Source organism: Diabrotica virgifera, chromosome 7 (assembly GCF_917563875.1).
Source record: "Diabrotica virgifera virgifera chromosome 7, PGI_DIABVI_V3a".
NCBI classification, from domain to species: domain Eukaryota; kingdom Metazoa; phylum Arthropoda; class Insecta; order Coleoptera; family Chrysomelidae; genus Diabrotica; species Diabrotica virgifera.
This window is the reverse complement of record NC_065449.1, coordinates 15,188,286-15,201,249: the sequence shown is the minus strand read 5'-3', so window position 1 is coordinate 15,201,249 and position 12,964 is coordinate 15,188,286. Positions and strand designations below refer to the sequence as shown.

At 32.7% G+C, this 12,964-nt stretch overlaps 1 protein-coding gene across 1 annotated transcript; it reads left to right on the top strand.

Moving 5' to 3' along the window:
* The first annotated feature begins 107 nt into the window (after positions 1–107).
* LOC126887947 (Golgi resident protein GCP60) lies at positions 108–12,737 on the top strand. The gene is made up of 6 exons (XM_050655895.1): positions 108–304; positions 363–651; positions 4,431–4,609; positions 6,727–6,878; positions 8,866–9,100; positions 12,279–12,737. Exons 1-6 carry the CDS (start codon positions 139–141, stop codon positions 12,623–12,625), a joined length of 1,368 nt encoding a protein of 455 aa, XP_050511852.1. The 5' UTR covers positions 108–138; the 3' UTR covers positions 12,626–12,737.
* The last annotated feature ends 227 nt before the right edge of the window (positions 12,738–12,964 follow it).

Below are 12,964 nucleotides of genomic sequence, written 5' to 3'. Positions count from 1 at the left end.
ATAAACAAATGTACAGAGAAGTCTTAAATATTTTTTATACGTGAAAAATCAGAAAGGGGAAAATTCAGTTTTGACAGAATGAAAAAAATAGTACCGTCAGGAACAGAAGAAGACAATAATAAACGTCATCACTTCGCTATGGCTACCGAAAGTGACAGTTCCCAAATTTCTGATAATTTTAACAAAATAGCCTTAGAAAATGGAAATACGACAACAAGCAATAAAAGTACTGCCACACTAGAAACAGCAGAATATGGCCTGCCCCTGAAAGAAGTGTATAAATTAGGTTTTAACTTTTATAAAGGTAAATTTAAATATTTGTCATATCTTAGTTCCACATAAACATTTTGTTTATTCCGTAGAAAAAGAAGGTAAAGCGGTACACTATAGCTATGAAGACAAATTGCAATTAGTAGCGTTCTCCCAGCAAGTGCTTCACGGCCCCTATGCTGATGCAGTACATAAATTGCCCCCCTTGGGGACTTTGGATGTTGTGGGTAGAGATAGGAGAGTAGCGTGGCAAAAATTGGGCCAACTTTCGGCCGACCAAGCTAGGGCAGGTTTTGTAGAATTACTTAGTAGGAAATGTCCTTTATTTTCGACGTACATAGAGGCACACAGGAGAGAAAAGAAGGAGCAAGAGAGGCGAGCGTAAGTACTATATATTTATCCTATGATATCTTTTTTGTTTGGAATGTTAGTTAGATTTTACTATTCTTCTTCTTTTGGCATCATAGCCCTGGATGGGTCTTGGCCTGTCTGGCTATAAGTCTGAAAAAATCCTATAGAACAAAAGTTGCTTAGAATTAGTCAGTTTATCCATTATCAGACTTATTTTGAACATATAATTTTTCATCCCTGAGATGGGGTAAAACTCACCCTCAGGGCAAAATCTTACATCGGCACACTATCACTTTTCTTGGTTGACCTGTTAGAGTAGAGTAGAGTATTTATTGGTAATAATGTACAAATGTACTTTTACAGGTCAGCAATAATTAAAATTGTCTAAAATTACATTAAAAGTTGACAGTACTTCAGTAAAAAAAACCTATTACTAAAATTTAAAAACTAAACACTAATTAAATTACAGGACAAAACAAAATTTAGATCTGAAGTACTCCTCAAATGAGTAGAAAGCACCCATCAGAAGATAATTTTTAATTTGTCTCTTAAATTGGTTAAAATCAAGACTTTTAATAGATATTGGTATACAGTTATAAAATTTCAATGCTAGGTATCTGGTTCCATTTCTGGTCCTCTCAAGTCGACTGAAGTCTGGTACAAGGGCATCATGATTTCTAGTCTGATAAGTATGCTGTTGTGTTTTATATAGATCTACATTTTGATGAACATACAATAGGCACTGCATAATGTACACAGAAGGTAGTGTGAGAATCCTCAGGTTTCTGAAAGACTGCCTACAATCGTCCCGATAACCCTGACCTGTGATTATGCGAATACACTTTCTCTGCTGACCAAACACCTTATCTATATGGCAAGAGTGTCCCCAGGAAAGGATTGCGTAAGTTAGTCGTGAGTGAAAGTTGCTGTGATATGATGTAAGAAGGGTTTGAAGGGAGGTAACCTTAGATAGGTTTCTAAATAAAAAGAGTTGGCTTGAGAGCTTTTGGGAAAGTTTCAGTATGTGCCGTTCCCAAGTGAGTCCCTGATCAAGATAAACACCAAGAAATTTAGCTTCCTGTGAACAATCTGTTAAAATGGGATGTGTAATGGTGTTACCTATGTGTATGCCAAATTTCATGTTAATCCAAGCGATTATTTAAAATTTAGAGCAAAAAGCGTGATTCAATGTATATATTTACTACGTGTATTTCAAACAATTGCAAATTTCTTTATCAGTTTAAAATAAATATTTTTGACCAGGTAAAGAATTAATAATTGTCGTCTGAAGACAAATATTACAAATATAATCTAAATACAATAAGTGATAAAATATTTCCAAATGAAACGTTTTGTATCTATTAGCATTGTTTAAAAAAAGATAAAAATTTGTCCAGTTATACAATGCTATTAGTGAGATTTCCAGGTAAAGATTTAAAAACCCTTGTCTGTAAATACAATACAAGTACGATTGAAGGTGAACTGTACCGATCGATCAGTAACGATCATAAGTTCTATTTAGTACTTGGCAATGGCAACAACGCCGTCGTTAATAGAATTAAAATTCGTCGTTATTAAAATGTTTGAATATATATATGTGCTGCCATCTACTGAAAGAATTGTTAAACGTTAGTTCCTATGATCACCAACCATTTTGACTGCAGTGTTTACACACCTCCTTAAGTACTGTAAACTTAAAGTGGCAGAAAAATGTGGGATTCACACCAGAATTGTTATAGATATCAATAAACTTTAAATTAAACAGATAATAGTTTTCCATACAAATTCTTAATTGTTAAAAAAATAAAAACAAGCGGAAAATAAAAAAAATAAGGTCACACAAATGGTAAAATTTGTAGAGTTGTCAATACTGGAAAATCTGTTGAGTATAAAGAATGATCTAGCCCAGATAAAACTGGAAGATCATTGTCAAACATTGTCAACAAAGGCGGGGGCCATAGCTAAGTGGAATAAGCCAATGGGCTACATAACAAATTGATTATAACAACAAACAGCTTTGATAAAAAAAACTATTCATGGATAGAAGGGATTGATGTTCAAATGCTCATGATCGTGAATAAAAATTGCCTACATTTTAAAAACCTGTACTATATCTAATTTGATATCATATCACTTGAACTTTGAATTCTAAAATGATTTGAAGGTTTGCATAATTTGAATATATTATATTTTAATGCTAATATATTAAAATATCTAAATTACATATTATGATAAAGATTAAATAAAAAAACTTTTAATGAAGTTGAGTCATGATTATGTCAATGTGTTTTCATTCATTTGGAAACTGAACTAGACAAGTAAAGTACTCAGATAATGATAATAAAATGAATGTTAGTTAAATTTAGCCCAGTTAAATCATTATACAGTGTGCATAATACTTACCATAATAAAATCTACTGAGTAAAGATACTACTACTACTATAAATTAAAGTAAATAATTTGTATATAGGGTTGATCAAATTGTGATCTACATTTAAACGAAATCTGCTCAAAAATAATGTTATGCCATTTGTGAAGACTATGTAATTACTAATACACCAGGGTAGATTTTTAAGGGGAATGTGAGAGGTGGCATTGTGTAATAACTTCAATAATAATAATTGACTTTTACTCCCTCTCAAGTACCTAGATCCAGAATATTAATAAAAAAGCATCAAAATGTTCAAAACTGATTAAAATAAAATCATAGTTTTTTTCTACTCTTCTTATTGTGAAGACTATGTAATTACTAATACACCAGGGCAGATTTTTAAGGGGAATGTGAGAGGTGGCATTGTGTAATAACTTCAATAATAATAATTGACTTTTACTCCCTCTCAAGTACCTAGATCCAGAATATTAATAAAAAAGCATCAAAATGTTCAAAACTGATTAAAATAAAATCATAGTTTTTTTCTACTCTTCTTATTGTGAAGACTATGTAATTACTAATACACCAGGGCAGATTTTTAAGGGGAATGTGAGAGGTGGCATTGTGTAATAACTTCAATAATAATAATTGACTTTTACTCCCTCTCAAGTACCTAGATCCAGAATATTAATAAAAAAGCATCAAAATGTTCAAAACTGATTGAAATAAAATCATAGTTTTTTTCTACTCTTCTTATAACCAAGCGTTTTCTTACTCAATGTTTTTCAACCAGTTGGATTGCAGTTAGGACTTTCATAATTTGCCTAGAAAATCTTTATATCATAAAATAGTTGACCAAATTTCATTAGAATCGATTTAATAGATTTCCCATAATAATTTTGAAATCTAAATTTAAAAAAAAATTGAAAATCTTTAAAATCTTGCTCAACAAAATCGAAACCATATAAGTAGAAGTTTTCCAATGTTTTACATATAAAAGAGTACTCCACCTATCCAATGCACTTAATAGAATTGAAATCAGATTATTTGGGAGGCCTAAGGATTTTTTTAAAAATTGTTAACAATTTTTTTGGCTTATAAACAAATAGAATTAAATTCAGAAAATGGCGATTGAAAAGATTCAGCAAAATGCATCTTTTTTTAAAGGAAAAAAAAATGAATTATGAGCTGTGGTTCCAATGATCAGTGTTGACCAACATTTGCGAGGAAGTTAAAAACATGGTATTTGGTACTATGGTATATAAATTTATATTGGATTGATTTGATCTTTCAACTGTAATTCTATGTTTATTATTTTTGAGTTTACTATTTCTAAATTTGATTGCTTTGTTGTTTACACTTATTATATCAACATCATTTGTTCTATATTTCATATTCTTCACGTAATAAAAAATATATATACTTAACAATGCTACAGTCATCAAGAAGAGGAAAGGCAAAAGGTGGAAGAGGAAGAAAGGCTGAAGAAATTGGAAGAAGAAAAGGTACTGCAAGAGGAAATGTGGAGACAGGAGGCAATTAAGAGACAGATCCAATTAGCTTTAAATCAACAGACCTATGAACAGTTTAGGAAGTATGCAGAGCAACAATATCCAGGTTTGTCTATTTAAATTTTAATATTTTTTACAAAATGTTCTTATCAAATTTTATATTTTTATGCTTCGAACTTTTTGTCCTTTAAGGGCCAAGTACTCTAATTGATAACATGTTATATGACACATCATACAATGTATGATGTGCCGAGTCTACCCCAAAATCCCGACAGCAAAAATCCCGACGGCCAAAATACCGACACGCCAGAATCCCGACAGATTTGATAAGTTCCTTTTTAACATATAATTACATTTATTTTTGGTTTTTTGTTTATGGCCATCTGTTTTTTATTTTTTGTTACCATTTAATATGAACTAATTTTCTAAATAACATTTCTAACATGGGTATAAGAATTAAATTATTTTTTTTTGCCAATATATAGTCCAATAATGTATGTACACTGCGCGTCATAGAAAACGGGCACCCTAAAAAGTGGGCCATTTTTGATGTCGCGTATCTCCTTAACCTGTTTTCCGATTTAAGTGATTTTTTGAATATGTTATAGCCTTATTCTTTGTCAATATTCCTGTAATAATATTTTTGCTAAACAGGTAAATTTTCATTGTATACCGGGTGTAGGAATCACATTGTGTTTTTTTCTCAAAGTTTGCAACACCCTGTGGAATATTCTAGCCTTTATAAAATATTGAAATTAAATCCCGACTATAGCCTCAGGTTTTCTGAACATTCTGTTTTTTATTCATTCTCTTATGTTGGATAATACAAAAATTATGTACTTTAACAACTAGTCATGTTCTTCATCAGTATAGGTTGTTTGTAAATAAGTGCGATAAACTTTAAGGGACAACTCTGCATGAAAAAATAATGACCGTTTGCTTTATAAACTTATGTCCGCAAATGCTTCGTTTACGAGGTACGGGATGTTGATTTTTTTTACACACTGACGATTTATTTTATTGCCCTAAAACCGGTTGAGATATGCAAATGAAATTTGGTAGGTTCTAGGAGATAGTTATTGCGAATTTTTTGACTTGCAATCAAGAATTTTATATTCACTATTGGCGTGCATACGGGTAATATGACCGATCATATTACCCGTATGCAAGCCAATGGTGAATATAAAATTCTAAATTGTCTGTCAAAAAATGTGCAATAACTACGTCAAATTTCATTTGCATATCTCAACCGGTTTTAAAGCAATAAATAAATCGTCAGTTTGTAAGAAAAAATTCAACATCCCGTATCTCGCAAATGAAGCATTTGGGGAGATACGATTATAAAGTAAACAGTCATTATTTTTTACTGCAGAATTACCCCTTAGAGTTTGTCGCACTTGTTTAGAAACACCCTGTACTGAAAAAGAACATGGCTAATTGTTAAAGTACCTAACTTTTGTATTATCCAACATAAGCAAATGAATCAAAAAACAGAATGTTGAGAAAACCTGAGGGTATAGTTATGTTTTAATTTCAGTATTTTATAGATGCTAGGATATTCCACAGGGTGTTACGAACTTTGAGAAAAAACACAGTTTGATTCGTACACCCGGTATACAATGAAAATTTACCTGTTTAGTAAAAATATTATTACAGGGATATTGACAAAGAATAAGGCTATAAGATATTCGAAAAATCACTTAAATCGGACAACAGGTTTAGGAGATACGCAACCTCAAAAATTACCAATTTTTTAAGGTGCCCGTTTTCTATGACGCGCAGTTTATAATCAAATCCTGAATTCAAGTTTACTTTCATACAATCTTCCATTTCAGTAAGTATAGCTTTTATATTATAAAATAAAGTGTTTAATGATTTTTTCTTTTAAAATACATAATAATTAGTACCCGTACTTATTAGTAAGTAATTAATTTTTCAATTTCAATACTCTATAATCTGATTTGGTATTGCATTTGAAAAGGAAACAATAAATATTCAAAATGTAGTGGTCGGGATTTTTGCTTATGCGAGGATTGTTGCATGTCGGGATTCTGGTGTGTCGGGATTCTGGTGTGTCGGGATTCTGGAGTGTCGGTGTTTTGGCCGTCGGGATTTTGGCTTTCGGAATTTTTGGGCGCCCCGGATGTGCCATATATTACATCATACAGTGTGTTTTTTGTTATTGATATATTATTTTTACGATATTCATTGTCAATGTTATAGGCGACCCTGAAAAACAAGGTTCTTTGATAAAACAACTACAAGAACAACACTACATTCAGTATATGCAACAATTACAGGCGACACAAAGAGAAAAAGAAAACCATAAGGATGCTCATTCGGATAAAGAAGATGCTGTTGATGTTGCAGAGCAGGTAAAACATTTTTTAATAGTACAAAAATAGGCATTACTATTTTACCAGTAATCTACTGTTTTTAATGGGAATGAACCCCAATCTTAATTGAAAATACATTTATTTTGATGTTTTGATGTTCACTTCAGACCAAACCTAACAATAGCACTGATTTAGTAAAAGATATACAGGGTAGCGAGAAAGTATGGAAACACAGTAATTTCTCGGAAACCGCTTGAACGATTATTATAAATTTTGGTGGGTAAGGGTATTCTAATACGGCCGATATTATAGTGGTAATTACATTGTTGTCAAATCTTCCGTTTTTTTTTTGGAAATATAATAAACTTTCTTATTTTAAATGGAACACCCTGTATAATTTTTCCGTTTTGAAGTCCTTAAGAAATACTGATTATTTTTTATGTTATGTTCTTTATACCTAAATGCAATAATTTCGGAGATATTGCTACATTTATTTAAAAAAAAATTAAATTAATTTTTTTCAACCGGGTAGATATTATTTTAGGTTCTTTGAGTTATTGTTAACAAAAAAGGTCTTTTGTAATTTTCCTCAAAAGTTAATCCTTTCCGAGTTATAAACAATTTAAAACTGAAAAAAATCGAAAAATGACGATTTTCTGGGTTCAAAAACATAAGTAAAAAATATTATTTTTGAAACTATGAATTGCCTAAATTCAAGTTCAAACCTTATTTTATCAGATGCCGATAAGTGATTGGGTCTTATTTCATTCTAAAACATTATTTTTTAGTTGTTAATGATGCGCGATAGCCCGTCCTCTCATATGAGCTTTAATAACAATTAAAAAAAAAACAATGTTTTAGAATAAAATATGAAAAAATTCTTATAGGGATCTGATAGAAAAAGGTTTGAGCTTGCATTTAGGTACTTCGTAATTTTAAAAATATTTTTTTTACTTGTGTTTTGTAACCTTGAAAATCGTAATTTTTCGATTTTTTTCAGTTTTAAATTGTTTATAACTCGGAAACGATAAACTTTTGAGGAAAATTACAAAAGACCTTTTTTGTTCCCAATGATCAAAAGAACCTAAAATAATGTCTACTTGGGCCTAAAAAATTTATTTTTATAAATTGTTAATTTTTTTTTAAATAAATCTAGCAATAACTCCGAAATTATGGCATTTAGGTATAGGGAACATAACATGAAAAATTATCAGTATTTCTTAAGGACTTCAAAACGCAAAAAATATACAGGGTGTTCTATTTAAAATAAGAAAGTTCATTAGATTTTCAGAAAAACTGAAGATCTGACAACAATGTAATTACCACTATAATATCGGCCGCATTAGGACACCCCTACCCACCAAAATTTATAAAAATCGTTCGAGCGGTTTCCGAGAAATCACCGTGTTTCCATACTTTCTCGCTACCCTGTATAATATCACAATATTTTTTATTATCATTGCATTTTGCTGACGAACCTTTATACTTCCCCTATTCAGCGATACCTCGACATCATATGTCAGAGATCCAATTGCCTCATCCTCATGGCCGTCAGAAAAATGAAAAGTTTAGCGTGATCTACAGATATACCCATGTTATATATCATTGTAGACATGTTTTATATCACATACAACATTATCCTTTATTTCAGGCCGCACAATTTACTGAGGGGTATGCTGTATGCTACTATAGGCTTTTTTTAGATCTATAAATCTCATACATGTTTTCTGGCTTTCTTTTATCTAAAAGGTGTTTTGAACAGGTTGTAAGTACAAGGTACGTTACACTGAAACTTCTATATTTGCAGCACTTTTTCTTCTTCCAGCATCCTAAATGCATATATTTTTCGTTTCTATTGTCGTTGTGAATTTGTTTTGGTCGAACTCAGAAGTTTGCTTGACTTTTTTGCCATTTTATCAGTCTTAGTTGGAAGTGAACAATTTCTGTAGATACCTTCTTCCTTTACCCTATAATTCCCGTGTTGAAACTTTTTTAGCAAATCATTTTGACTTAGTATATTTTGCAGGCAGACGAAAAATCGATTTCCAACTCCCAAAACAATGATTCGGAAGAGATGAACATCGTAACTGCCAGTATGTGGACCAGAGCAGAAGTGGACGCTTTCAAACAAAGTGTCTCGCAAGGAGAAGGTGACGGTGTCGTGAGAGTAGGACACGGAGAAACCGTTACCGTCAGAGTACCGACACATCCGCACGGGTCGAGGTTATTTTGGGAGTTCGCCACTGATCATTATGATATAGGTATGTATTCTTTGGAAAAATATGATTTCTTTCGCCTCTTTATTGGCACAATCGCACAATCAAAGAGGAAACAAAGAAAATATGTCGCATAATTGCTAACTGTATTCAATGCGCACATTAAACACTTTCAAGTCCACCGACACGGTTCCCGTGTTCACATTGTTATCAATCGGGTGCCACCGACACGGCTACTGTGTTAAAATTTCAACAATTTTCTAATGACTGTATAAAAGTGGCATATGAGACAAATATCTGTATTGGCCCGGAGCTGAAAGTGTTAACCAGTGTTAGCAATCTTACTATAATTTGTAGTAGACATACTATAATTTCACTCCTTTTTACTATGCACTGTGATCCTTTACAATACTCCTTTGGGGGGGGGGGGGTATGGTTTGAAATATTTTTAATTTTTTATATTATTTCAAATAAAAGTGCATACTTTCAAGAATACTCTGAAAATTTCAGATTGATTGCCTACCTTCGACTCGTTTTGTATAAACAACTGTTTTCCTTCTCTTTTGTATATTACTCCGTGATTCAAAAAACATATTCCAATGTGCATCACTTTACGTTTTGGCAGACAAATAAGAAGATGAAGATGCAGTTGTCAAAACTTTAAACGCATTTTTCTCAAAACTGCTTTTTCAAATGCGGTGGACATTGTAACTGAAAAACTGCTTGGCCGATTTATCTGAAATTTTGCATAGATTTTCTTTAGACATTTCATGAGGTAACAACGTCGAGATATTTTTCTTTTTGTGCTTATTTTTTGTTCAACAATAATAAGTCTGTTGATTTTCACAAAATTTTTACCAAAAATTTCGTTTTTTTGACTTCTGAGTGATACCAAAAACTCAAAAATTATTAAAAATAAAAAACTCGACGTTGTTACCTCGTGAAACTCATAAGCTAACTAAATCTTTTTGAATTTTTTGTTTCGTATGATCTAGTGACGAGTTCTGATGTCCACCGCAAAATCCATTTTTTTGTGAGCTGCCTGTCAAAATTTATCACCAATGACTTACTTTTCAATATTTTGGATTGAAGTTTTTTTTAAATATTCTTTGAATTGTACTTAATACGTTTATTTAATTTAAAAATAAAATAATTGTACCATGTACAGGGTGTCCAGAAACTCCACTGACAAAGGAAGACAGGAGATTGCTCGAATAAATTTAAGACATTTAAACCCAATTCTTCTAGTCCGAAAATGCTCCTGTCATCTACTTAGCTTCCCCTGCTTATCTCCTATTAGGTGTCCTTCCTTGCTTGTTGATTTCAAACCATACCCTCTTCTTTAAATCAACTATAATTTCCATAAACTATATTTCTAGATTAAAAAAAACGAATCATAATTAATTTGAAAATGTTATTCATTTGCCGTCGAAACGATACAGATTTACAGATTACATTTCAATATAGTGCTCCTATCATACAACACATCAATCTTTAATTTTATCATCATTATCCAGTATTCTGCGTACAAAGTTGAACATAGACCTTCTCTAATTTCTTCCAGTTCTGTCGGCCTTAAGATTTTTGCAGCCAATCGCCAGCTCTTTTGATCGTGTGCCCATCATACAGAGGGTGTTCTACCTCTACCTCTTCTGTCTGCTCGTGGTCTCCACACTAATTTTTTGTGTCCACTGCCTGTATGTCATCAATTCTTGTCACATGGTCGGTCCAGTTTCCAGTTCCACTTCAGCCATGCTATGCGCTCTGTGACGCCTGTCCTTATATCCTCGTTTCTAACCCTGTGTCTGAGAGTCAGTCCAAGTAACGAGCATTCCATTCTTCTTTGGGTCACGCTGAGTTTGGTTGCTGTGACCTGGATTAAGGAAAGTATCAAAAGTTATCTGTTATCATAACTATGTCGCCCGCAAATCATTGGTGGAATAGCATTTTAGTTGTCAACACTGATTCCTTTGACGTCCCATTCCAATTGTTTGAAAGCATGTTCCAGAACTGACGTAAAAAGTTGGGGAGATAACGTGTCTTCTTGTCTGATTCCCCTTTTGATTTTTATACATTTTGTATATTTGTGTAATCTTACGGTCATGGTTGTATTATATATGTATATGTTTTCGATCAGTTTGAAATACCGATTATCTATACGACTTTCCTCAAATGCTCTCATTTTGTTGTTAATTTCTATCGTATCGAATGCTTTGCGAAAGCCAAGACAATGGTCGATTGTATTCAATGGATTTTTCTATAATCCCTTTTATGCAGTGGAAGTGGTCGTTAGTGCCAAAGTTTTCCTAAAACTCACCTTTTCCCTAGGTTGGTAAAAATGTAATTTTATTTTCGGTATATTTGTTATTACTCTTGTGAATAACTTGTAGAGATGGCTTAACAGGTTATGGGTCGGTAAAGATTTGCCTCTTGTCTGTGATCATAAAATCGGTCTTGTTCCTAGTTTTTTCATTCGGGCTCTGACACGTCCATCTCTGATGTTCTTTTTAAGTAAATATTTAATACGCTCGTTCCTGTTTCTCAAACCAAATTTTCCTTTTAATTAATGCATGTAAACATCTGTGATGAGAGCCGAAAGATATAACATCTTGAGACTCATACATCAAGGAAAAATAGAGATTAGGAGACGCGTTTCCTGGTTGAAGAACCTGAGAGAATGGTTTGGTTGCAGCTCAAGGCAACTGTTCAGAGCAGCTGCCTCGAAGGTCAAAATAGCCATGATGATTGCCAACCGCCAACCTTCGTCGAGGAGGTGGCACTTAAAGAAGAAACATCTGCAAAGTACTGAACACTTCCAATTAAAATCTATATAACCGCAATTTTGAACAATATACTTGATATTCTGTTTATATTACTTGTGTACCGATAAAAACTCAATTTTTTTCTCATCTACTGTAATTTTTTTCAATTTACTATAATTTTACGGTCCTGGCACAATGACCCCACTCCTAGGTTGCTAACACTGAGTTTGCGCAAATACATAACAAGGATCAAGTGAGACTATCGGAAAAGAAGAAGTAGATTGAGTGATTTAGTAATGGGACAAAGGAAACTAGTTTTAAAATAGCTTCTATTTTGCTTTGTAATAACGAACACTCATAATAAATTGTTTTAGTTTATTATTCAGGAATTATTACTTACTGGTAATGATATTTTTGAAGCGCACTTCAAAGATTTTGTAATCTATTTTGTTTTTTATTAGGTTTCGGCGTATACTTCGAATTCGGAACTCCCAAGACTGAAGAAGTCTCTGTACACGTCTCAGAAAGCGACGACGAAGATCTCGATGAACTAGACGATGACGACGAAGTATTTGACGAAGAAACGATACGAACTAGCGATTTAGAATCAGGTTCCGTCACCTTGAACGGCATCTCCAAACCTCTACTTCACGAGATCGTGCCAGTCTACCGAAGAGATTGCCAAAACGAAGTCTATGCCGGGTCCCATCCCTATCCCGGCAAGGGAGTGTATTTATTGAAATTCGACAACTCGTATTCCCTTTGGAGGTCCAAAACGCTTTACTATAGAGTCTATTATACCCGCTAGGTTTATGTTATTAAATATAGTTTTTTATTTTGCTGTGTAAAGGTCACTGGAATGTTTCCAAGTGAGCTTTAAAAAAAATGTTTGAAAATATATTATCCTGTATTTATTGTTATTCGTGTTTTTCTAACAACTTATCCAGTTAATCCTTACATACAGTTGAGTCCGGGAATCTTTACCCGTGCGTCATCATTTAAAGCATACGAAATAAGTCGATGATAAGTCGGAAATTGAAATTTACTAAACGTAACAGCAAGTCACTTACTGTCACTTGCTGTTGCGTTTAGTAAATTTCAATTATCGACTTATTTCGTATGCTTTAAATGATGACGCACGAGTAAA

What these genes read in the sequence shown, in the direction of transcription:
- LOC126887947 (XM_050655895.1), top strand. Translation starts at nt 139, where the DNA reads ATGGCTACCGAAAGTGACAGTTCCCAAATTTCTGATAATTTTAACAAA. An exon ending in AAGGAGCAAGAGAGGCGAGC is followed by an intron (nt 652 to 4,430) that starts GTAAGTACTATA and finishes ACAATGCTACAG; the next exon opens with TCATCAAGAAGAGGAAAGGC. An exon ending in CTGTTGATGTTGCAGAGCAG is followed by an intron (nt 6,879 to 8,865) that starts GTAAAACATTTT and finishes TATATTTTGCAG; the next exon opens with GCAGACGAAAAATCGATTTC.